The sequence below is a fragment of the Penicillium brevicompactum genome, assembly GCF_028827555.1.
Source record: "Penicillium brevicompactum strain IBT 35665 chromosome Unknown utg000006l_segment0_segment0, whole genome shotgun sequence".
In the NCBI taxonomy this organism is placed as follows: domain Eukaryota; kingdom Fungi; phylum Ascomycota; class Eurotiomycetes; order Eurotiales; family Aspergillaceae; genus Penicillium; species Penicillium brevicompactum.
In genome coordinates, this window is record NW_026623209.1 from 6046852 (window position 1) to 6070987 (window position 24136).

At 50.1% G+C, this 24136-nt stretch overlaps 12 protein-coding genes across 12 annotated transcripts; 10 read left to right on the forward strand and 2 right to left on the reverse strand.

The window, feature by feature from the left end:
- Positions 1–620: 620 nt before the first annotated feature.
- On the forward strand, positions 621–926 carry N7506_010504 (uncharacterized protein; the record flags this gene model as incomplete). Its single annotated transcript, XM_056959797.1, has 2 exons — positions 621–649; positions 713–926. 2 exons carry the CDS (start codon positions 621–623, stop codon positions 924–926), a joined length of 243 nt encoding a protein of 80 aa, XP_056809187.1.
- A 168-nt stretch (positions 927–1094) lies between these two features.
- Positions 1095–2364, reverse strand: N7506_010505 (alpha/beta hydrolase; the record flags this gene model as incomplete). The annotated part of the gene is made up of 2 exons (XM_056959798.1): positions 1095–1908; positions 1961–2364. The coding sequence occupies 2 exons, from the start codon at positions 2362–2364 to the stop codon at positions 1095–1097; spliced, it is 1218 nt and encodes a 405-aa protein (XP_056809188.1).
- Positions 2365–5383: 3019 nt separating this feature from the next.
- Positions 5384–6871, forward strand: N7506_010506 (glycoside hydrolase family 7 protein; the record flags this gene model as incomplete). Its single annotated transcript, XM_056959799.1, has 3 exons — positions 5384–5599; positions 5656–6039; positions 6107–6871. 3 exons carry the CDS (start codon positions 5384–5386, stop codon positions 6869–6871), a joined length of 1365 nt encoding a protein of 454 aa, XP_056809189.1.
- Positions 6872–7233: 362 nt separating this feature from the next.
- N7506_010507 (WD40 repeat domain-containing protein) lies at positions 7234–8540 on the forward strand (the record flags this gene model as incomplete). Its single annotated transcript, XM_056959800.1, has 2 exons — positions 7234–7592; positions 7673–8540. The coding sequence occupies 2 exons, from the start codon at positions 7234–7236 to the stop codon at positions 8538–8540; spliced, it is 1227 nt and encodes a 408-aa protein (XP_056809190.1).
- Positions 8541–9061: 521 nt separating this feature from the next.
- Positions 9062–10195, forward strand: N7506_010508 (maleylacetate reductase; the record flags this gene model as incomplete). The annotated part of the gene is made up of 2 exons (XM_056959801.1): positions 9062–9587; positions 9648–10195. The coding sequence occupies 2 exons, from the start codon at positions 9062–9064 to the stop codon at positions 10193–10195; spliced, it is 1074 nt and encodes a 357-aa protein (XP_056809191.1).
- Positions 10196–10440: 245 nt separating this feature from the next.
- N7506_010509 (2-(3-amino-3-carboxypropyl)histidine synthase subunit 1/2) lies at positions 10441–12132 on the forward strand (the record flags this gene model as incomplete). Its single annotated transcript, XM_056959802.1, has 1 exon — positions 10441–12132. The coding sequence occupies one exon, from the start codon at positions 10441–10443 to the stop codon at positions 12130–12132; it is 1692 nt and encodes a 563-aa protein (XP_056809192.1).
- A 571-nt stretch (positions 12133–12703) lies between these two features.
- N7506_010510 (uncharacterized protein) lies at positions 12704–14772 on the forward strand (the record flags this gene model as incomplete). Its single annotated transcript, XM_056959803.1, is given in 2 exon segments — positions 12704–13697; positions 13715–14772. The coding sequence occupies 2 exon segments, from the start codon at positions 12704–12706 to the stop codon at positions 14770–14772; spliced, it is 2052 nt and encodes a 683-aa protein (XP_056809193.1).
- A 226-nt stretch (positions 14773–14998) lies between these two features.
- Positions 14999–15328, forward strand: N7506_010511 (uncharacterized protein; the record flags this gene model as incomplete). The annotated part of the gene is made up of 1 exon (XM_056959804.1): positions 14999–15328. One exon carries the CDS (start codon positions 14999–15001, stop codon positions 15326–15328), a length of 330 nt encoding a protein of 109 aa, XP_056809194.1.
- A 2341-nt stretch (positions 15329–17669) lies between these two features.
- Positions 17670–17892, forward strand: N7506_010512 (uncharacterized protein; the record flags this gene model as incomplete). Its single annotated transcript, XM_056959805.1, has 2 exons — positions 17670–17796; positions 17849–17892. The coding sequence occupies 2 exons, from the start codon at positions 17670–17672 to the stop codon at positions 17890–17892; spliced, it is 171 nt and encodes a 56-aa protein (XP_056809195.1).
- A 1319-nt stretch (positions 17893–19211) lies between these two features.
- N7506_010513 (NudC domain-containing protein) lies at positions 19212–20011 on the forward strand (the record flags this gene model as incomplete). Its single annotated transcript, XM_056959806.1, has 3 exons — positions 19212–19457; positions 19498–19876; positions 19980–20011. 3 exons carry the CDS (start codon positions 19212–19214, stop codon positions 20009–20011), a joined length of 657 nt encoding a protein of 218 aa, XP_056809196.1.
- Positions 20012–20631: 620 nt separating this feature from the next.
- Positions 20632–22213, forward strand: N7506_010514 (Zn(II)2Cys6 transcription factor domain-containing protein; the record flags this gene model as incomplete). The annotated part of the gene is made up of 3 exons (XM_056959807.1): positions 20632–20835; positions 20901–21275; positions 21389–22213. 3 exons carry the CDS (start codon positions 20632–20634, stop codon positions 22211–22213), a joined length of 1404 nt encoding a protein of 467 aa, XP_056809197.1.
- Positions 22214–22734: 521 nt separating this feature from the next.
- Positions 22735–23385, reverse strand: N7506_010515 (uncharacterized protein; the record flags this gene model as incomplete). The annotated part of the gene is made up of 1 exon (XM_056959808.1): positions 22735–23385. The coding sequence occupies one exon, from the start codon at positions 23383–23385 to the stop codon at positions 22735–22737; it is 651 nt and encodes a 216-aa protein (XP_056809198.1).
- Positions 23386–24136: the final 751 nt, after the last annotated feature.

A 24136-nucleotide genomic window follows, 5' to 3' on the forward strand; every position in this document is an offset into this window, starting at 1 on the left:
CCCCAGCTTCATGCAAATCGACCAATAGCAGCGGGCTTGTCGCCTGTTTCGCATATATGAGCCGAACGGGTATGTGCCTCCTACCATGGAGGCTCGGGCTTTCCCGCTTCAGGAATTCTTATGGTTCATGTGGACTAACTCTTGAGCGTTGAGCTAGTCATGCCGTCACAGGCCCATGGCAAGTGGAGCTCGGAGATGCGAACCGGAGATCTTTCCTTCATTCCCTTCGTTCAGCTCGTAAGTGTCCATGTGGGCCAAGCTCAAGCTCAAGCTCGCGTGTTAGGGAAGGCATACCATTTCGGTGCATAGCCTCAGACCGACGATGTATATATAGGAGCTTGCGCTCCTTTGTACCCTAGTCATTATCAAGCCATCAATCATTCAGAACATCAAGCTTGAACACCATCAATCAATCGAGCCATCATACCATCACAGAATCATACGAAATTCAACTCACACATCCTCAACACACAACTCTGAAGGCCGTCTTCAAATAGCACGATAGCCTTGAGATACCCCGACCATCCTCCAATCGACCAAGAGTATCTCCAAACAGAGCTCTTTCTATGATTTCTTCAAGTAATCTTCAAGATACCCAAATCTACTTCCAACTCCCAATCATGCCTATCTCAAATGCCAAACCCACACCGTGAGTACATCAACATACAATCAAGGCATGTCTTGGGCAAATGGACTAATCAACGATAAACAGTGTTGCCAACGGTGCCAGTAGCGCTGCTATGAGTCAAGGCAATATCAGCCAAGTACCAGCAAACAACCGCAATAGCGTTGATCGATTCACACGAGCACCGGCCTCAGAAGGTCCATATTTCGCTGGCGCGAGAATGTCAGAGAGATCAGCACACATCACAGGGCTTTCAAATCAGCTCAGCGCAATGGATGATATTATGAAGACTGGGAGATAAGAACCTTGGAACAGGAAAGGAAAAGAAAGCGGAAACCTCAGAAAACCTCCAAGCAAAAGGAGTGAGGACTTCTATGTATAGTATCTATCAGGGTGTATAACAAGGAACAAAGGCAAATGTGCATATAGAACCAGCATTGGGAACAAATACCAGTTTATGATGCATCCTCTAGAGCAACTCGAAAATGTAAGAGGCCACCTCTTCATACTTTGTACTGGGGAACTCATGTCCTGCCTCGTAGAACTTGAAGACGGCGTTATCTCCCAGAGCAGCTGTAGCATCAGGAACAAGCTCATCCTTGACGATGATTGCATCTTTGTTGCCACACAAGATGTGCACCTTGTTTTCGGATGATTTCGTATTTTTGTTGCCCGAAGCGATACTACGGGCAGTCAAATACTCGCCAAGACGTGTCCATGTATTCCACTGGCGCTGTTTCAGAATCGGACCATAGCGCATGCTTGACATGAACGCATGCACGAATCCGGTATGAGCATTGACCTGCCATGCGACAGCTGAGGGAACGTTGATGTGAGGGTATTCTCGAGATAATATCTGGACCTCAGCGGCATCCTGGGAAGGAAGCTCCTCGGTGAGAGCGTCTGCGGCGTTGAGCTTATGGTTCTTGGGCTTGGGAGTAGTCAAAGGGCCTGCTCGCAGTCGACGACCAACCAGGTATCCCAGAACATTCTCGGGCATGAGACCCTTGGAGTAAAGAAGACGACTCTGGAAACTGATCTGTGAGTCGCGGATCAATCCCGCGGGGGCCAGCAGCACCAGTGCCGACAATAGCTCAGGGAGGTAGGAGGCAAAGCCGGCTGCAATCCCACCTCCCAGAGAGTATCCAACAAGACAGAATTTACCCGACTCCGCTCCAGTCCAAGCGATGGGTGACGAGGCCAGGGCAAGCAAGATCTGTGTTGAGAATAGTCGGTTGTCTTGTGGGAGATCAGCGGGACAGTCCGAGTATCCTCTTCCGAATCTGTTGGCTTGCATTAGCAGTGAATCTCGGGTTTTTGGAGTTGATGACTTACAAGTCGAAAAGCATCACTCGGCAGCCGCGGTCTACAAGTGCATGGGCCAGCCCACCAAGCGAAAGACACGGTGTGGTGATGCCGTGCACCAGCAAGACCTTTGGTCCGTTCTCGGGGCCCCATTCGTACACCCGTGTAGATCCATACGGGCTAGCGACATCTCGGGCACCGGGTAGGACATCAGTGGGGAGAGGAAGTTGTCGGTTCTCCGATTCCGAGATCCCGGGCAAGACTGTCGATCGGGGCGATACGAGCACAGTCTGTTCTGACTCCCACTGGGGCAGAAGCGATCTACTAAATAGACCGAGTGTAAATGAAGCTCCTGCTACTGCTAGTAGAGGTAGTTGGTTTGGTTTGGATAAAGAATCCGAGAGGAAATCCACGGTTTGGTTGTAGAGGGCCATGGTTGCGGTTTCGGCCTCGGGTTTACCCCTGGGAGAAATGGGCGCGCTGAATGAGGACACGAAGCGTACTTTGAGACCGAATTATGATAATGAGTGGGCTGTCTCTAGAATATGCCACAGGGAACGACTGGATGACAAGACCGACGAGAGTAAACGAGGGGAGTTGAAAGAGAGTCAGGTGAACCGAGGCATGCGCTGACGCCATGTGCCCGATAACGATTCCAGATAAGATAAGGTTCATAAGTGGGTCACCGGTGAGCTCCAAATCACCTGGGCAGTACGGAGTACATCATCAACGATATACTCGCTCACTGTGGCTTATACTTGCTGAAATGATTATATGAAAGTCGAAGTCCACTCAAAGCATTGAATAGCAAAGAGAATATCTTGGTTGAAAAATAAGCCATCTCTGGAAGGTTGAAACAAATAACTTGCTGGTTTTAACAAGTACTACAATGACTATCCCCAAGGCGTACCGATGGATCTTCACAGCATCTATTTGGTCTAAACAATTTGCCAGAGGGATTACGACGAGATCCCATGGGCTTTTGAGCTTGTTCTAATTGCTAAAAATATGTTTTGTACTGATCCGTTTGTACGTACCGAGTACCTAAAGTACATAATAGCCTTTAGTCCACGGCTGAACTTCTCGTTCACAGTGTGTAGTTACACCTAGTGTTAAACCTATATTTGTGAGATCAAGGTCTGCTAAATGAAAATCAAGATTTCTAACCTTGGAAATTATAGGGTGACAAAATTAATGTGGTGCTATCTTACTGCTTACCAAGTATGCCTAAGCCTACAAATCTGGCCATCTTTTGCAGCTAGCTCCTATCTAGTGTAATGGGCGTAAATCATATTGCTCTTAGTGCGAGAAATGGGGTGTTTGCAATTGTCATGAGAGATGAATGCTACCAACCGCCCAACCCCGTTTTGCCTTTACATAGCGGCTCGCTTTGACTTTCGTTGGACGATGGAGTGCTTCTTAACCCTTGAAGTTTGCTGCAGAAACTTTCTGCTCTTGTTCTATGTTTGTATACACTTGTTGCCCCTTGCTGCATATTACATACAAACGAGCACTGTGTGCACTGGTTGTTCCACTTTTGTTGAGGTCATATACCCTTTTTGGCATCCATCTTTGTAGATACTTATCGTTCTCGGAATCTCTGCTACTCTTTATAACTTTGACGTTTCCTACAAGTTGTTCAACCCGCCCTTCCTGACTGAGCACCTGACCAAGCTCGCCAAGGACAACAACCTGGTGGCCTCCAATTTCAAAATGGTTGACGGAAAAAGAAGGATTCCATTGTAGTGACATTCATGGCAAAGATCTGAACTCTTGCAGCCAGATCTTTGTAGCCTAAGGTAGTTTGAGTCTAGGAATACAGTGGATAACCGGCGGTGCTGGCCATGACACCTGTGTGGATGACTTCTCTGATGTCTAATTGAAGGTGAAATATTATGCGAGATATGTGCTCCGCGCAGCTTTCAGGTTTTTCCGGAGTGAATCTGAGCCTAGCGAAACAACGGACAGAGATGGTCTTGATGGCTCACATGAAGGAATCAGAAAATATTGCAGAGGTCTTCGCTGGCTACATCACAAATGATGGATGTTAAGTCCACTTACGTATCTCTATCTTTCGAGCCGATAAACGGCTGTCGCTGGTATACCATCGGCGAGATCGACGGTACTAGTCCAGACTGGCAGTAGGTCCCACAGTCCTTCATCTTACTTACTTCCTTTCTACCCACAGTGCTTCATAATGACCAGTTGGGCCAATCAAAGGTCATTTTATATCTCCACATAACAAGTGGGGAGTCTTCTGTTACTTGAATTCGAGGTCAGTCTCTTGCCGAACTCGGAAATGTTCTGGAACGAGACAAGCTTATGTCAACCCAAACTTTTTACCCGGGGATTTGAGCTTATATTCATTCCGAAAATTAGAAATTTGGTACCCCTATCTTTGCGGTGTTCGCTTTGATATGACATCCTTATAGACAAACCGTGGTGGATGTCGAAGTTGAAGTGGAATCGAACATCGACGTTTAACTACCCCGGGTATGTTTGTCACACCCTTGACAAAACCCCCTGGACTGCTGTTGATTTTAGATTAATAAAGGGACCTGCATAAATCTCCGCGGTAAGAGATTTCTCCCATTGCAGGATATTTTGGCTCCTGTTTCCGCGATTCGTTGGGGTCAATATTGCCGGGAGGGGCTCGGTTTCGGGCTGAAACACTTTACCCAAACGAGATGCAAAGCAATCCTCCGGGTTTGGGCTTGACGCCTCCCACAAAACCTGAAATGCGCCAAAAGCCATTTGGCGGTTCGGTGTCAAGTGGAGGAGCGCCATGGCGGCGACTTGATCTAGCGGCGGTCTTTGTGGCTTCATCCCCACGCAAGATGTCTCAAGGCCCTTCTTCAGACGTTATTCAATCTCGTCTACAATCCTCAACAACAGACCATATCAAATGTCCTATGTCATTTGAGATTCAGAAGACTCTATACACAAAAGTACACTTCCAAGGATATTGTTATGCAATGCATAACTAAATTACCCGGAATGTCGAGGACCTCAGAAGACAGATCTAATCGGGGAATCCTCCGTGTTAGCGGGTGTTGAAACCCTTTCTTTCTGGTTCTCCACACTATTTCAGGGACAGAGTAAGAGTACCTGCGCATCCTGTGAAGATCATTCCCCTACTCATTCAGGCGCCGGGTCCACCCCCAAACCAATAAACATATGACATCGGAGGTCGCCCGGTATGGAATCTAGCACTAGATTGATGAGCTAGATCTTTGCATCCGTTCCGAATTGGGGACGGTCGTAAGGTCCGCCACACTGAGCTCGATGTGCCGGAGAGACCCCAGTTAAGCCGTTTCCTAGCAAGAACCAGAATCAGTTCTTGGCGGACGACATATAAAGATCTGTTCCCAACCTAAGTTTTTTCGGAATCATCAACTGCAGGCCAGATAACAAGACAGCACATTGCAATTCACTCTTTCTGTTTCACAGGCAATGTATCAAAAGGCCCTCGTTTTCTCCGTCCTGGCGGCGGCAGCCCGTGCCCAGCAGGCTGGCACTTTGACGGCTGAAACCCATCCCTCCTTGACCTGGCAGAAGTGTACCGCTGCTGGAAGCTGCACTGACCAGAAGGGCTCCGTTGTCATTGATTCCAACTGGCGTTGGCTTCACTCTGTTGACGGATCCACCAACTGCTATACTGGCAACACGGTAGGGAAAATTGAACCTGGATGGTCTGATCGCATTGACTGACTTGGTTGAAATAGTGGGATGAAACCCTCTGCCCCGATGACAAGACCTGTGCCACCAACTGTGCTTTGGATGGTGCCGACTATGAAGGCACCTACGGTGCCACCACCGATGGCAACGCTCTGACCTTGAGCTTCGTCACCGGTGCCAACGTTGGCTCCCGTCTGTTTCTGATGGAGGACGAAAGCACTTATCAGATGTTCAAGCTGCTCAACAAGGAGTTCACCTTCGACGTGGATACCTCCGGGCTGCCTTGCGGCCTGAACGGAGCCTTGTACTTCGTTTCCATGGACTCCGACGGTGGTCTGGCCAAGTACGATGGCAACAAGGCTGGTGCTAAATACGGTACTGGCTACTGTGACTCTCAGTGCCCTCGCGACCTGAAGTTCATCAACGGACAGGTGAGTCTCCGAGGGATTTTGACGATGGGAGTAATGTGTGAACAAAATGACTGACGCACCGAAATAGGGCAACGTCGACGACTGGGTGCCCTCCGAGAATGACAAGAACGCTGGTGTTGGCGGTCACGGATCTTGCTGCGCTGAGATGGACATCTGGGAAGCCAACAGCATTTCCACCGCTTTCACTCCCCACCCTTGCGACACTGCCAGCCAGACTATGTGCGAAGGCGATGCGTGCGGCGGAACCTACTCCTCCAGCCGTTACGCAGGCACCTGCGACCCCGATGGATGCGACTTCAACTCCTACCGCATGGGCAACGAGAGCTTCTTCGGACCCGGCAAGATCGTCGACACCAAGTCCAAGATGACCGTGGTGACCCAGTTCATCACCAGCGATGGAACCGACTCCGGTACCCTCAGCGAGATCAAGCGTATCTACGTGCAAGATGGCAAGGTCATTGCCAACTCCGCCTCCGATGTTAGCGGCGTCTCCGGAAACTCGATCACCACGGACTTCTGCAAGGCTCAGAAGACTGCTTTCGGCGACGAGGATGTCTTTACTCAGCGCGGTGGTTTGGCTGGTATGGGCGAGGGCTTGGACCAGGGTATGGTTCTGGTCATGAGCTTGTGGGATGACCACTATGCCAACATGCTCTGGTTGGACGGCGAGAAGTACCCCACCAACGCGACTGCTGGTGACCCTGGTGTTGCTCGTGGTACTTGCGCCACTGACTCTGGTGACCCTGAGACCATTGAGTCTGCCTCTGGTTCCGCCAAGGTGACCTATTCCAACATCAAGGTCGGACCCATTGGCTCCACCTACTCGTCTTAAGCATTTGTCCGATGATCGGAATGCTAGCCGGCGGAACTCTGCTGGAATTTGGGGTTTGCGTCTTTGTGTATAACCTTGAAGATAGTGCTAGTAGTGAGATTTGTGTTGTGTCAAACAATTGGTGACTTTTTGGATCTTGGCTTTATTCGTCTCCGAATTAATGTTAGAAAATGGATTAGCGTGTCTGATCGCCAAAAACTGATTGATGTCATTGTCTGATAGACTCCCAGTAGAAAGAATAGGCGGTGGCAGAAAAATGCGGCCAGCTCCAAGCTTCAACTTTTTTGCTTTCTGTTTCAGATTGCGTCTAAAGTCATTGGAGCCATTGCTTTCTGACAGAGTTATCTCTGTTCTAATTCACCATGTTTGACACGGTTTGCACCCTCCCGCTTTCGTCGGACCTGTTCGCTCAGGCTATCCACCCTGAGGAGCCCGTGGTCTCTGTCGGTCTGGCCTCGGGCCATGTACAGACTTTCCGACTGCCTTCCTTGGACTCCGAGGAAGACGACGATGACGCTTCTCAATCATCTGCCCGCAATGGAAAGGGCCACATTGACACCATGTGGAGAACCCGGCGACACAAAGGTAGCTGTCGCACCTTGGGATTCGGCACTGACGGCCAAGTCCTTTACTCGTCTGGTACCGATGGGCTCATCAAAGCTGCCAGCTCTGAGACTGGTCAAGTGCAAAACAAAATTGCGATTCCCTTCAACAAGAGCGGGTAAGAGAGGTCTTTCCTAACGCGGACTGCTGCATTGATGTGCTTTGCACGTGGCTGACATGGTCCTTGCTCGTTGACAGATCCATTGATGCTCCTACCATGATTCATGCTCTCTCTCCACAAACTCTTCTTCTCGGTACCGACTCCAGCGCTCTTCATCTCTACGACCTCCGCATCCCGTACTCCAAGGTTTCTGCCCGACCTGAGCAATCGCACCACCCCCACGATGACTACATCTCCTCTCTCACTCCCTTGCCAGCCTCCGAGACCAGCACATCTGGGTTTAGTAAGCAGTGGGTCACCACGGGCGGTACAACTCTGGCTGTGACAGATCTGCGCCGAGGTGTTCTTGTGCGCAGTGAAAACCAAGAAGAAGAACTGGTCAGCTCGGTTTACATGGGTGGCTTGGCAACGAGTGGAACCAGCAAGGGCGAGAAGGTCATTGTCGGTGGCGCTAGCGGTATCTTGACTCTTTGGGAGAAGGGTCAATGGGACGACCAAGATGAGCGTATCTACGTCGACCGCAGTGCCGATGGCGGAGATTCCGTTGAAACAATGGCAGTTGCCCCTGACTACTTGGGCAAGGTGGTTGCTGCGGGTCTTGGAAACGGAAAGGTTAAGTTTGTGCGCATGGGACCTAACAAGGTTGTCTCCGAGGTCGTTCACGATGAAATCGACGGGGTTGTGGGCCTGGGCTTTGATGTCGAAGGCCGTATGGTCTCTGGTGGAGGCCAGACTGTAAAGGTGTGGCACGAGGCCGAAGACAATGTCGAAGGTGGAAATGACGACGTGGACATGATGGATGATAGTGACGATGACCAAGACTCGGATGACAGCGATGTACCCGAGGAACGTGAAGACCCCAAGGAACGCAAGAAGCGCAAGAAGGGCAAGAGCAAGGACCAGAGTGGTGGGCAGCATGTGATGGCCTTCCACGACCTGGACTGAGGTCTTAATCTTTTACCTGATACCCACGGCAGAATCATCCAAAAGCGCAAGAAAATATGTACATAGCGTTGTAAGTTAAGGTTCAAAGCAATTGGAGAAGAATGTCTTGCCAACAAGGTTCGGATAACATATATCCGCGGATGTAGTTCGTACTGGGGAAATGAATGAGCCCAGGTGTCCCCCCCGGGCTCGGGGCCCGATGCTAGGCTTATTCATGCTGAACTAATATCCGTCTCCACCCGGGGACTTGGTCCATAGAACAAACAGAGTGACAATGCCAGAGCGAACACATTATAGAGCAGGGGGTAAGAACGGGACATTGAGTAAATTCAGTATAGCATTTAAAAAGAGACCACGGAGCCAAGGGCAAGGTGATTGAAAGGGACGCCTCGGAGAAAGAATGAGTGTACAACTGCCGATAACTACGGCCCCACGGAAAAGTATGGCGCTGATCGCATGCAGTGGGGCTAGCGGGGGACTATAAGACTGCAGCTCTCACGCCCTTAAACGCGCAACACAAAATGGATTCATTTGAGTACAACCCCAACTCTGGTCGCGTCATCTTTGGCAGTGGCACACTGCAAAAGCTCCCCGAGGAGATCACTCGGCTACAAGTGAAGGCACCGTTGGTGCTTTCCACGCCCCAGCAAGTCAGCCAAGCTGAAAGAGTCAAGGATGTATTGAAAGGTCAAATCGCTGGTATTTTCAGCGAAGCTACAATGCACACTCCCACCAATGTGACTGACAAGGCCCTCGAGTATGCAAAGGCCCAGGGAGCCGACTCGGTCATTTCCATTGGTGGTGGAAGTACCATCGGCCTCGGTAAAGCGATCAGTATTCGTACTGGGCTGCCACATGTCTGCATTCCCACTACCTACGCTGGTAGTGAAATGACTCCCATCCTTGGTGAAACCGCAGACGGTCTCAAGAAGACGCGTTCTGACCCCAAGATCTTGCCCGGAACTGTCATCTACGATGTCGATCTTACGATGACTCTGCCCGCCGCGATGAGTGCCACTAGCGGTGTCAATGCCATTGCGCATGCCGGTATATGTGCCCGAATTGCTCCAGTCACAGATCAAAGCTAATCTCCCTCGATCCTTATAGTCGAAGCTCTCTACGCGCGCAACACCAACCCAATCATCAACATGATGGCCCTTGAGGGCACTCGGGCGCTTGCATCTTCACTTCCCGAGATTGTCGAGAACCCATCTTCCCAATCTGCACGTTCCAAGGCTCTCTACGGAGCTTGGCTCTGCGGAACATGTCTCGGTAGCGTGGGCATGTCCATCCACCACAAGCTGTGCCACACGCTGGGTGGTAGCTTTAACCTCCCGCATGCTGAGACGCATACCGCTGTCCTCCCGCATGCTATCTCTTACAATGCGCCCAACATCCCCGAGGCCATGAAGCAGTTGGCTGACGCTTTGCCGGACAGCGATGGCGATGCAATCCACGGCTTGAACGTCCTGTTGTCCAAATTGAAGGTCAAGCGCGGCGTAAAGGACTTTGGAATGAAGGAGGAAGACATTGACAAGGCGGCGGATATTGCGCTTTCTAATGCTTACTGGAACCCCCGTCCCATCGAGCACGCCCCGATTCGCGAATTGCTTCGCAGAGTTTGGGCGGGAGAGCCGGCGCGAGCTGATCTGTAGATGCTTTGTCGATTTGGCGATGATAAAGAATAAACAATGATTATCTACAAATAAGTTACACTGTCCATGCTACACATACCAAAGAAAAAAAAATCCATCGTAAGTTGTTCACACTATCCAATGGGCTGCCTTGTATTTTCCGTTATCGATGGCGGGGTGTGGTGGGGGTAAAGTTTTCTCCAATTTTTTTTTTGTGACCTTCCTGCGCTTTCCTCTAACACCACGCCTCACTTCACCCGCTCAAGATGGGATCCGAAATGAAGTCAGCCCCTGTGCTGTCGACAGCCGATGATCGGATTCTCGAAGAAACTGCACCGGTGGCGTCGCGCGACCCAGCCGCCCCAGTGTCCGACGATGAACTCTCCATTACCTACGATATTGAGCGCACATTGAAGGAAATTCGACAGGCTCGATACAAGCGTATTGCTCTCCAATTTCCTGATGATATGCTTCCGGATGCCCCGCGAGTATTCCAATTGCTCAGCCGGGGACTGGAGCATGACGTTGGAACTGCCAACGGTACCTCGACTCAAGCCAACGGCAGCAACGCCGATGATTTGGCTCACTCAGTCTCGGAGCTCCAGGTAGAGGAGAAGAGTGAGCCTTGGTCCCCGCGGTTGACCATTTTGGCCGATACATCTTACGGCACCTGCTGTGTCGATGAAGTCGCAGCGGAGCATGTGGACGCCGACGCGGTCGTGCACTACGGGAGGTCATGTTTGTCGCCAACGGCTCGGCTGCCTGTGATCTACGTGTTTACACACAAGTATCTGCCTTTGGAGCCGGTTGTCCGCGCATTCAAGGAGACACACCCTGAATTGACCACCAAAGTGGTCATCGCGGCCGACGTGACCTTTGCAGACCACGTCCCCGCAGTATACGCTCGCCTGGTCGAAGAGGGATACACAAATCTTTTTGCGACGGATATTGTCCACGATCCCTCTTCATCTATTCCCAATCGTACTGTCCCAAGCTCAGTCCAAGAGTTACCAGAGACACTTGGTGACTGGCAACTCTTCCACATCTCCGATCCACCAACAGCTCTCATGATGACTCTGGCGTCTCGCGTAGCTGCGATCCACATCTATCCTACAGATGACCTCTCTAATGAGAATGTCAAGCCCTTGCCTGCATCTACTGCAGCTGTGTTGCGACGTCGTTACGGTACTCTTGCCTCGCTGACAACGGTGCCCATCTGGGGCATTCTCATCAACACACTCAGTGTGAAGAACTACTTGCACATTGTTGAGCATGTGAAGGAACGCATTGCCGAGGCCGGCAAGAAAAGCTACATGTTCGTCGTTGGCAAACTCAATGCTGCCAAGGTAGCCAATTTCAGCGAGATCGGTGGCTGGGTGGTCATTGGATGCTGGGAAAGTTCTTTGGTGGACAGCAAGGACTTCTGGAAGCCAGTTATTACCCCTTTCGAACTAGAACTTGCCTTGAAGGACGACTCAGACCGCGTGTGGACAGGCGCATGGCAAAGTGATTTCCAGGCCGTTCTCGACCAACCGGCCCAGACTCCCGGAGACGAAAATGTTGAGCAGACCAATGCAGCCGCATCCGATGAAGATGACATGTCAGAACCCGAATCGGCACCGCCCGAGTTTGACCTGCGGACTGGTCGATACGTCTCAAATTCCCGTCCCATGCGGCAACCCGCGTCCCGCGCTTCTCAGATCGATGGATCATCCACCACCGGCCCATCCGCTGCTAGGGCGCTGGCTCGTCGCACTAAAGGCGATCTGGCTATGATCGGCGGCGCCGTTTCACCGGGCGCAGAATTTTTACGGTCGCAGCGGACCTGGAAGGGACTGGGCAGCGATTTCGACATTCGATATGATGATGAAGACGATGAGGATAGCACTTTGGTGAAAGAAGGGCGCAAGGGTATTGCCAAGGGATACACTGTAGGAGATACTTCAGACAGGCATTAGTTATACCCACCTCACTACTCCGTATCGAGGTTTATATTTGCAAATAGATCCAGCGATCAATGCACTTTCTTTGCCAGACTCTCAGACTTGCCAAACTCTCACGTCGATCAATCAAAATCCGGGGGTCTGAAGGGCTCCCCATCACATGACGCTATCTCAACGGGCGCATCCGGGCATCTTGTCTCTGCTCTTTTCTTTCTTTCTCCTCTTCGTCCTTGTCGCAGGGTCACAATTGTGATTTGCTTGTCTCGTTTTCCTTTTACTTGCTTCTTCTTGGGGTTTTCGGGCTCTCCCCTCTTTTTATACCCCTCCCTTTCTCCCTCGCTCCCCCTTCAATAACACACACGCCAACCCGAGGAACTCTGGGCTTATCAATTATCGGCTGTTTACCTTTGATGGCCTTGCATGGTGGCTTAGATCTGGGTGTGGTCACCCCCTCGTTGACATCTTCAAGTCGTCTTATCATGTGCCGCGTCTCTAACCGCCGAGCTCGCGACCTCGCGTCATTCCGATTTTCAACTTGAGACCTTCTTGCGGTTCATCCGCTGTGGAGAATCAAAGTCTTGACACCATGGATCAGGAAGAGGTTGTTAGGGAGATTCCAGCACCGCGCCTCGTGGTGCTGGGGGATGCCTCACAACACCCTACCTCAGAACGAACCATATCAGCTTTCGAGCGAATAATAACAACAAATACGCCTATCACTGAGTCTCTACTTCTCCAACTTCCAACCGATTCCATCATCAAACTGTACCACACCTCCAAATACCTCCGTACGTTCCTTCGATCATATCCGACCGCATGGAGGTCACTCTCGTTTCGCCTTCAATTCCCTTCGGGCACTCCGCCGAACCCTTCACTCGACCCAAATATCCCTGAGCCGGCTCCTATGCGCCAATCTCGACCTTATGCTCTCGATATGTTATTGATGAACGTGGTCATGCCATTCAGTGGATGTATAAAGAGCCTGGAGCTAGACAACACGGCCATCTCAGGGGAGAATCTTACATCTACGGTGCTGCACGCGCGTCGGGAAACACTTGAACACCTCTCCGTGCGTGGCTGCAAGAATGTCTCTCTCAAGTATCACATCGTTCCTTTCCTCACCATGTTCGCGCTACAATGCGATATCGACACAGATAAGAATGCTTCGAGCTCTCCCGGGATGAAGAAACTCGCCCTCAAGAGTATCTACGCTTATCGATGTCGGCACCACAGGAGACGACCCTATCTATCATCTTCGTTGATGCGGAAGGATGCTGACGCGGAATCAACACATGAACTTGTTAATATTTGCCATAAGCTCGGGATCTGGACCGATACTGCTTGGTGCACCACGCCCGCCGGAAGATGTGCTCGGAGAGCTGGCTATGTGAAGTCGAGATTTCCCCATGGTGCAGCATCACCGGAAGTGTGGGTGGTTTTTGACAGGCTCTGGAGATCAAAGAACTGGATCGGCCCCATAGAAGATGTCTCGACTGCCGATGCAGCACACGTCCGCGACGGCAAGTTGTGGGAGAACCGTGATACGGGATACTATGGCGAAGCGTTAGGAACCGGTGAAGGTATCGACTGGGGGAAGGGAAAATGACGCCTGCCCATCTGCGTGATAGTCATACCCAGTTTGTCAAGGGTATTCGGTGTGACAATTGTCTCGAAGATATATCCGAAAGATGTGAGCATTGCAGTGTCTTGATGCACTGTGTAGGATGTCGCAAAACACTTTGTGCAAGTTGTGCATACGAACGTCCTTATCTTCATCGGCACGCTGTTTCCTCGTCTGAGGCTAGTTTGGGCTCTCCTGATTCTTTCTGGTGGGCGCCTGGCGCCACACACTCACCGGGCTCGATGCAGGATCCCGTGGATCCTCTGGCTCTCGCCGACCCCAATATACTCCAAGGGCCTAGCTTGGAACCCCCTGAACTGAACTTTCACTGGTGCTGTACGAAGCCTGACCTCTCCGGAGGAGGTGGCATCAGCATCGGACCTCGAAACCGGGAAGTGGATCAAGTTCGGGCTGTGCCTTTGCCCCGTGGCCAAGGTTGGGAGGATCTAGAGTATACGGTCAGTGAATGGAGCAAGACCTTCCCGAAGTACGCATACGGCGATCCGAGCAAGCCCGACTACTCTCTCCAAGCGGGCCATCTGGCGATGATGAAATGGCTGCTTGGGCCACCTAATCGACAAGTCTCACCGTGTCCACGCAACCTGTGTCAAGGGTGCTACGACTCTCCTCAGTGGAAGGTGCATTGCAAGAGCTGCTCCAAGCCCCTTTGCATTGAGCACGATCTTCGCGGGCTTCGCTTGCGGATTTGCGGATACCGCGACCTAGAGACAGAAAAGCAGACGATTCAGGATCGATTTGCTGGACGCTTGTCGGAATCTCCCTCGCTTTCCGGATATCAACTGCCGCTTAGAAGCCAACAGCTCCTTGACTCAGCAAACAAAAGTTTCAATATTGATTCGCGCCACGATAGCTTCCAGCAGGGGGAAACACCGGATTCACAGCTCGGCGATCAATCGGCTCCTGCCTCCTTCTTTTCCAATCAGCCCTCACGCTCGTATTCTGCCCCCACATCAAACCAGTCATCCCCCCCCGTCATCCTCATCCTCCGACTACTTCGAACCTCCGCAATTTGAATCTCCGATGTGGCAAGGTTGCCAATCTTTCTTCTGTCCGCCGACTGATCCAATCACCGGAGCCAGGGACGTGAGAGGCGGTATCAGAGACCCACGTCCGCGATGCCCCAGTTACCTGCGTGAATGCAAAGGTTGCAAGGTTTATGTCTGCGCCGACTGCATCTACGCCCACCCACCCTGCACATGCTCGTATTGCGAAGAGAATTACCTGTGCCCCAACTGCATGATGGATCGTCCTCGTGATAACCAGTGCCGTCGTCGCCAGGAAGAAAAAGCACGACGCGAGCGCAAGTGGAAAAAGGACATGCAGATCCTCGAGGGCATACTGGAACTCAAGCTGGCTAATGAGCTGGCCGAGTTTGCCGGTGAGTTCTTTGACCTCGTTGAACGACACGACACTCCACCCTCGGGGACCCTCACTCCTTTTGACGACATCACCGACCTCTTTGAAGGAGAAGTCGGCGCAGCGGGACCATCCGCCTCTCATTTCGAGCCCGATCAAGTTGACTGGCTGCTCCAAGCCTCTCAAGCATCAGAGGCCTTTCCCCGTCTCTAAGTTCCGATCTTCGGGCATTTCTCTTTTTTTTTTTTGCCTTCTCCGGTTTTATTGTTTTTCTGCTTCCGTTTCTTCAGCGATCTCATATCATGGCGTCACAGGGGACTATCTACGCGTATTTACGGGATAAGTGATTTACCTCGGGGTCAATATCATGTTTCAACTCGGCGTTGTATCAAATGTAATGGCCTGGCGCATACCATACCTTTTTTCTGTCTTTCTGTCTCTGCCCCTCCTACATCACCGCGGAGTTTCCTTCCAAATGGGGCACGGGGAACAAACGCTTACCGCTCTGACGACATGGCTGGCCAATGGATGCAGGCACCGACGCCAGAACTTACGATTTGTTTGCGCTTTCTCTTTTCCCCTTCTTTTTTCTTTTTATCCATTTACCGATATCTCTGCCGGGATGACCGTTCCGGTGCATGACCGGGAAATGAACGATATAGTGGGGTTATTTGTACTGCATTTTTATCCTGTATTTACAATGTAGGGCCATGTCCCGACGAAGCTGTTACTATCAATACTACTTCCAAGGCTCTGCTTTCGTATACTCCGTACTCCGTATTCCGTTTGCCAACGATCCCTTGGTCCATTTTCAAATCTCTTTGTGGATCCCTGTTCTTTGTTTCAGCCTAGTGTGCCACACCCGAGGGACAAACCATACAACAAGTTATAAGGAACCACACATGCATGGCACTGGATATATTGCATATGTTAAGTTCTCAGGTGCCTAGTTCCAAGGTTCCTGCGGAATACTTCATACGGCGTACCGGGCATGGACACTCCGCGAACCCTGAAATGACATCTATGTGATCACCGTCGTCATGTTTGCTGGAGATAAGCGCAGGTGAACGGAGTCCTTGAATCAGACCCGGTCAAATAGGAAGACCACACGATTGTATACATGGCTCATGTGCCCGAAAAGACAATCAAAGCTGAAGAAGGTCCTGGCGCAGGGCTGTGATCTACTGGCGTGACTCGAGACGAAAGTACCAAGGCCGGTACGTGTCGGGTCATAGATGGACAGGAAGGATGCGGTCAAGGACAACAGCCACACGCTAGTGAGATATGCATCCCACGTGGGATTTCCAGATGCAATGTCTAAGTCAACTTGGCACGTCCTGCAGTGTGTCTTTCTTTTTTATTCGGCGGTGAATGTGCTGTGTCCGACAACATCCCGTTGGGTTCTTATTTCACGTATCTTAGCCTTACGGGAGCGGGAGGGTTTAGGTAATGACTCTAGCGTATCTATCTCTACTCCGTAGTGGATGTATGTTGCTTAGCTTCCAATGTTCCCAAGGTTCTATTGAACGCTTAAATAAGAAACAAACATGTTCCAAATGGAAGTCGATAAACAACAGTGGATATCATACATATCTATAGATCGCAGTTTGAAGTATCGAGCCGGGTGGATCGGGCGATCACTGGGAACAGTCCCAACTCTACCCGCTTCCCCGGTGCCCCGGTGGCCCCCCTTTTCCACAGTTTTTTGAATTTTCTTTTTGGGTCAAATGTACGTATCGCCTTATTTCCCCCGGTTCCCACTTCCCAGACTCGAAGTTAATCAAGCTAAGGGGTGCCAGAACCAAGATATCAGATCGGCTGGCGCGGAAGCCGTTCCCTAACCCCCCCGATTGGATACGGGAATACCTCGGATGGGACGCTGGAAGGCATCCTATTAGCCCGCACTACCAATGGAGTCGGATGAATTTAACAAGTACCATACGCTAGGTCCCGCTACCTTTGACATCATACGTATCGAAAGTTTTTTCCAAGGGGTGAAAATTCGTCAAAGTTGGAGATTATTATTTTCCCCCAAATAAGATCTATTTTCGCAAGGTTACTTACAGTGACTAGTTGTGTCCCTGGCGCAGGGCTAAACGGTCCGCCTTCCGCTTTAGGGATTAGGCTCCAAAGGAGAGATGTCGGTGAATGTGGTAAACGCGTGACCGGTCTCTTTCCGAAGCAAACATTTGGATTTGTTCGATTCCTCTTGGGTTGCTTTTTTATTTTACTTTTTCACTTTTTTTCACATTTTAACCCTTTTTATTTTTATTTTTCCCTCATTTTCGGTTTAGGCCTAAAATCAGAAAAGGGAAATTCGTCGAATTTATCATTTTTACATTTAATCATCTTTGTTCCGATATATAAACCCGCTGCCATCTGGGTTTATTTCCCTATCCAACCTTCAACCTTGAAATCGCCTTCAACCTTGCAACAAACTTACAGAACTGCAAACCTGCCAACTTTGAAAACCTACAATACTTCCACACACCACTACACCACTACACCACTATATCATTTTGCACACTTTATATCGCATCCACATTTATTCGCCATGGATCAAATCAAGGTTCCCAAGGAGCAGGAACAGAAGGATACCCGACCTCTCAACGTCGAAGAATATCAAAAGAAATGGGATCAAATGCTGGAAGATACAGCAAAGCAGATTGAAAAGATCCGAGGTGAGTTTCAACTCCCGACATATGCAGAAGTCAGGACTGACAGCTATCATAGAAAATGAACAAGCGAGAAAGTCAAATCAAGCCGCGCAGCGATGATCTCCGCCACATTTTCCAAGACCGCTTGTGCAAGCCGAGGAGTTATTGTTGACTTGGATTTGCGAGTGTTTGCTTTTTTGCATTGCGTTTATTGCATGAGCATTGGGGAGATTTGGGATTAGATTAGGAGTTTTTCTTGTTTACCTCGAAGTACTTGCTTCGGTCATTCACATTCACATATTCGCATATTCGCATGAGAATACCCAATACATTTTCTATTTTCCGCATTTCTGATTCGTTGTGTTGTGTGATCTGTATCATTTTTCAATTTCTGGTTTTTATTTATTTTTTGAATTTCCTTCGCTGGACTTGCATGACAGAGAGAAAGAGAGCCTCCAGTGGATACACAATACTTTGCCTAGTGATTGATTGGCCTTGCTTCTCAACATTCACACACTTGCATTGTCCATCACTGTTCTGATCAATCACAGTTCTCCCCAATCATGTTTGAGCGTACTCCGTATGCATGTCATGGTTGCAGGGGATCGGGTAGGTCAGCCACCCATGTAAGTGGGCTCGAACCGGTAGGAGATCAACCTACTTCTGACACCCTTCCACAGCCCCCTCCATCTTGTTGTTCCATGATACTACCGTCATCTTGAGCGGTGTGCTCTTGGGGGTATTGCTTGCGTTCATCACTTCTCACCTTGGCAAGCTGCGCCACGTTACCCCCATCGACCGGATGGTCAACAAGAGCCCTTTTGGGAATAGGTTCACCTTTTGGGCTACAGTTCTACAGCTACTCCGGGTCACGATGGACAGATCCTCGAGACGAGAGGAAACCACCGGGATCCAAGTAGGTGTTATTGATACTCTAATACGGAGTACGGAGTACGGAGTACCACAATCTATCTCATCGCACCAAACTGGTTAATGGTCATAACTTTACTGAGTAGACAGAAGTTGACCATGGGAAAGCAAGATTTTCATTAGTGTCATTGGGGATCTAGGGTCACCCCTGTTCGAGAAGACACCCATGGGACGATCACCACCAAACTGGCATATTAACTTGACGGGAAGTTGCGCGCTTGCAGTCGGTTAATACTCACATTCAGTTTCACAATATGCACTCCAATGCAGGAATTGCCCAAAAGCGCACAAGCCCATTGTGGTAGATATCGCGGTGAAGAGGGATGATTAGGAGGGAGTTACATAGTGAAGGGATGGCGGCAAAAGCGCTAACGGAGAAAAGCCAACAGGGAAGGTTCTCCACATTTGTCTGAGCTTTTGCTCGGCCCAACTAAATCACCTACATACCTTCACCGTTAGAACATCAACCCCTTACCGACTCATTAATTTTTCTCTCTGACGTGCCCGTCATGTCCGCCGATCCCGATCAGAACCCCTCCCCCGCCGACCTAGCCGAACGCGAACGCGAAGACAAAGAGCGCAAGGCCCGCGAGGATGCCGAGCAAGCCCAGCTTCCCTACAAGTGGACTCAGACCATTCAGGATGTGGATGTCACGGCTCCAATTCCCGGCAATCTCAAGGGTCGTGATCTAAACGTGGTGTTGACCAAGACCAAAATCAGTGTCGCGATCAAGGGACAAGAGCCCCTCATTCAGGTACGCCAAGCTTGGACGTTATCGATCACATCATAACAAGTTCATGTACCTTGTGAATTACAAATCAAAGGCTAACCGGTTTTTCTGCTGTGCTCAGGGTGACTTCCCCCACGCTATCCGAGTCGATGAATCCTCCTGGACCCTGGAGACTACCCCCACTCCGCCCGGAAAGGAAATCAACATCCACCTTGATAAGGTCAACAAGATCGAGTGGTGGCCTCATGTCGTGACAACTGCGCCCAAGATTGATGTAACCAAGATCACGCCAGAGAATTCCAGTCTGGGTGATCTGGATGGTGAGACTCGCGCCATGGTCGAGAAAATGATGTATGACCAGCGACAAAAGGAGACGGGTGGCCCGAGCAGCGATGAGCAGAAGAAGATGGAGCTGCTGAAGAAATTCCAGGCTGAACATCCCGGTAAGTGGCTTGCGCCGACCTTGTAATGCTGTCGCCCTTCCATCTATCCCCTTTCCCTGGGTCACATCATCTTGCGCTGGACTGCTGCTAAATTATATCACAGAGATGGACTTCTCCAACGCTAAAATGGGCTAAACCCTGTACAAGCACCTAGCGGTCGATCCCCGTTCTCCGCAAAACCGAATATCACTTGTATGAAATATGAGATATTGATGCGCATCAGTCGATAGACGACACTCAATGAATGATGAATTGCATGACGTTTTCCAACACCCAGCCTCCCTTCCAGCTTGCACTTGACACTGCATATACTCTTTGCGTAGACTCAACTATCTGTGCATTCTTGTCTTTGGTTCTCCCATCTCGCTGTCGACTGCCAAGCGATGAATACGAGGCTTGCCTAATCGGGACTAGTGCCATATGACACTGAAGATGATGTCGATCATGTTTCTCGCTTCCCCCCACTCCGCCACCATAACCCTTACAACTCAAGTAGGGTGTTGTATTGTAGCGAATGGTATGCTTGGGCTGATTAAACTCGCAGGGCGCAGTTACACCAACTTGAGCCTCCATGCGCGCTGCCTCACACTAGGCATAGAGAGCCTCAGCCCCAGCAAGACCACAGCCCAGGGTGTCCAACTTTCGAGGTAGAAAATGGGCGCATATCTGTGAAACTCTATGAGCACTTCACTTATGCTGGACTTGGGCAAACATCTACAGGCCAACTCATATCTTTCGAGCAGTGGACAAACGATATGGCACCGAATCCTCAAACACCTATTCCAAGCTCGCACAAGCCCATGCAGGGGCAAAAGTTGGTTTTCCGGGTTCCGAACTACAAATCAAACACATCACCTAGTTGTGGATCTGAACAACCCGCTGGCCTAGTCTATCATTCCCGCAGATCCCATCGAAAATCCCGCGGTGGATGTGTGAACTGCAAGCAACGTCGAGTGAAGGTATCTCAAAAGCTGCTAAGAGCCTCACTCACGATCCGGGAAGCTGATGTTGATGATCTGCAAAGTGCGATGAAGTCAAGCCTCGATGCATTCGATGTCAAAAACATGACGTCGAGTGTGATTACTCGGGAAAACCGATACGCCATCCTCAAACCAACAATAGCAATAACATCATTGCCGAGTTTATTAAAACAAACCCTGAGCTGATATCGATGGACTCGCTGGCCTCTTCGGTATCATTAATGATGGTTTCCGACAAGCTTGGCGAGTTGCTACGTCCATCCACTGGCAAGCGATTGCCAAAGGAACTTACAGATGTGTCAGCTGTGAATCGTACGATTCAAGCTTTGAATCACTTTCATAGGGGTCCAGCTTTTTCAGATGAAAGCCCAGATCCTGTTCGGATCGTTATGGGGAAGATGGTTAGACTTGCCTTCGAGGTAAGCTTCCTGTCTTTATCTTTTTAAATCACCTCGATCTCAAGCACAAACCCTCACAACCAACTCGTGCACTACATCTCGCAAAACCCGTTCTTTTATTAATTGCCTGACAGACGCCCTTCCTCATGCACTCTATCATAGGAGCAGCAACAACGCACCTCTGCACCTTACTCCCAGACAACAAAGCCTTCCGCATCGCCGAAGCATACCACTGGCAACAAACGATAAATCAATATTCGGCAGAAGTATCAATGCCCGTGACGCGTCAGAACATGGACAAGCTCTACTCGGCCTGCATGATGATAGGCATGCATTCATTTTTACAAGAAACATTCAGCCCACGCTCCTCATTTGTCTTCTCCCAAGACCCAGCTGCCCTAAACTGGCTCCGGCTGCAGGGCGGGCTACGCTACCTGCTACAGCAGGCATCTCAATGGCTACCAGAAAGTATGTGGTGGACTGTGTTCATGGAAGCCAGGGATCCAAACATAGATTTTGAAGATAAGAGATCCGGTCGCGTCGACCTTGATCCGGATCTGGCTGATCTTTGTGGAATCACCGATGATACCACTGCCGAGTCGAGCCCATTACTTTGGCCTCTGCGTATGCTTACAAGCTTACTATCACTCGAGCGTGGGACGGTCAGTTTCCAAAAGTATAATACTTGGATGGGGAGGATTGAGAATCCTTACTACGACTGCTTGGGTAGAAAGGAGCCAGCCGCGTTGGTTTTGTTGGCGTGGTGGCTTGGGCTTATGTGTTACGTTGAGGAATGGTGGGTTGAGACGAGGGTTCGCTCGGAGTGTACTGCAATCTGCATGTTCTTAGAAGACACTTCTGATCCCCTTGTTTTGAAGTTGTTGGAATTTCCGGCGTCGTGCTGTGGATATCTGCTCCGACATGAGCAGGAACAGGCTGATGTTTTGGAGCTGAGTTGATGATATGATAAATGATGTGGGGAAGCCTTATACCAACTGAATATCACACGCGTTAGGGAGGTTGGAAAGAACCGTAACTCTCAATTGCTGGAACCTTAGAAGATGAGAAAGATGAAAATCATGTCACATTGCTGCGAGGTGTTGCTGCGTCTGCCAGAGCGCATGTATAGGAGCCATTGATATGCAGGTCATTATTATGTATCCAAAACTACCACCAGAGTTCCCTTTTCACCAGATCCCCCTCATGTCATGAATGTTCGATCATTCGAGATGATGATCGCCGTATCGTATGTGATAAACTATAAGAAAAGAAACAAAGTCGGGACAAGAAAGAAGCAAAAAAGCAATGAACAGAAGCAATCGTCACGCATCAAAACCGCCATGAATGTGAATTCAAGTGCTCAGGGTCAACGATGCCAGATCGTTGGGGTCCGTCGAGCGAAATGAGATATTAAGATAGCTGATAAGCCGGATGTGATAGAGATAGTGTCTTCGTCATAATGTTCATGGATGGGACTGGATCACCGGCTCTCCCAAGAAACCCGCCTATGACGACGAATAGAGCGATTGTCTTCCTCGGAGTAAGTGGGCCCAGTCCGCGAGGCATTCAAACGAGCCGAGGGAGGTGGGTTGATAACGACTGCCATAGCAGACGAGATGGACATTGATCGAGATCGACTCAGCATCACAGAATGTCGGGGGGAATAAGGCGGGGGTGGAGTCTCTCTTGTAGCAGTAGAGGTATTGCCGAAGCTGCTTGGGAATGAGATCGCCGAGGAGCTGTCAGATGTGACTTCCTCATCGTACAGTTGACGGTCTTTTTCATCCTGTGGGTAGGAGAGAGTCTCGGATGAAACGGATGGATCGCGCATGTGAGATTCGAGCGTCTTCTCGTGGAGGCTCATGGGGCGGGCTGTGTACTGCGGGAGCGGGACCACGCTGGAATAGCCCCCGTCCGTCGAGTCAGCGGGGGAGGGTCCGTGCCTGTTGGCCCCAGCTGGTCCCTCTGCGTGGGTGAACTGGCCGTCGGTGGACAGAATGAAGCTTCCTGTCTGAAGACCGTTGTGGTTTGGTCTTCGATAGACAATTTCTTGGGATGAAGAAGTGTGGGGTGATTTCTCATTCTGCTCGTCTCTCGCGAAGCACCCACATAGTCCTGAGAAGAAGGACATGATCCGGAATGAAAGGTGTGTCCTTATTGATGGCGTCAAAGACAAATTGAACTCTTCATATACCCAGAAAATTGCGACCTAGGAAGCTCCGAAGTAGAATAATGCTTGAGATGAATCGTAGCAGTTTAGATGTTGAGCCTCAAGAGCTGATAGTGGGAGGATCCCCACTTGTTTCAAGATAAGCCCCGAGACTGACACCACAGTATGAATTGTGAATACTCCTGGGTCTAAAGCAGCATGGTTTGGAGAAGTAGTTAAGGAGAATATCCAGAGAGCAGAGAGAATGAAAGAGGCCAGGTCAGGGCTGTCATTGCGAGGCACCCGCAGGCATCCAAATTCCCGGGAACTCTATTCGGATAAGATAAGCGGCGGGCGCCTGGGGCATTTAAACCTCATACTCTAGGTGCCAAATTGTTGTAATTTGTAGAGCGGCTTCAATACAAATCAGCGGGCTACATTGGGTCATCATTCGCTGCGGAGTATGCCTGTACCCATCTTAGTTGGTGTAACTGGTGCGATCCCCTCAAACCGAGATACTTCCAGGTGATAGACGATAAGCGATTAGATCACGGATGATAAGCTAAGCGGTGAAATAGCATCGAGCCATTATTGGCGGAACTAATTGAGCCTCGAGGCAGAATCTAGTCATGTGACCTAGTCCACCCCGCCAATCGCGGTCCGTTTGGATTTTTTTAAATCTCCCCGCCTTCCTTTTTGACGATCAATTTGCGAAAACACTCTTTTTCAGGTC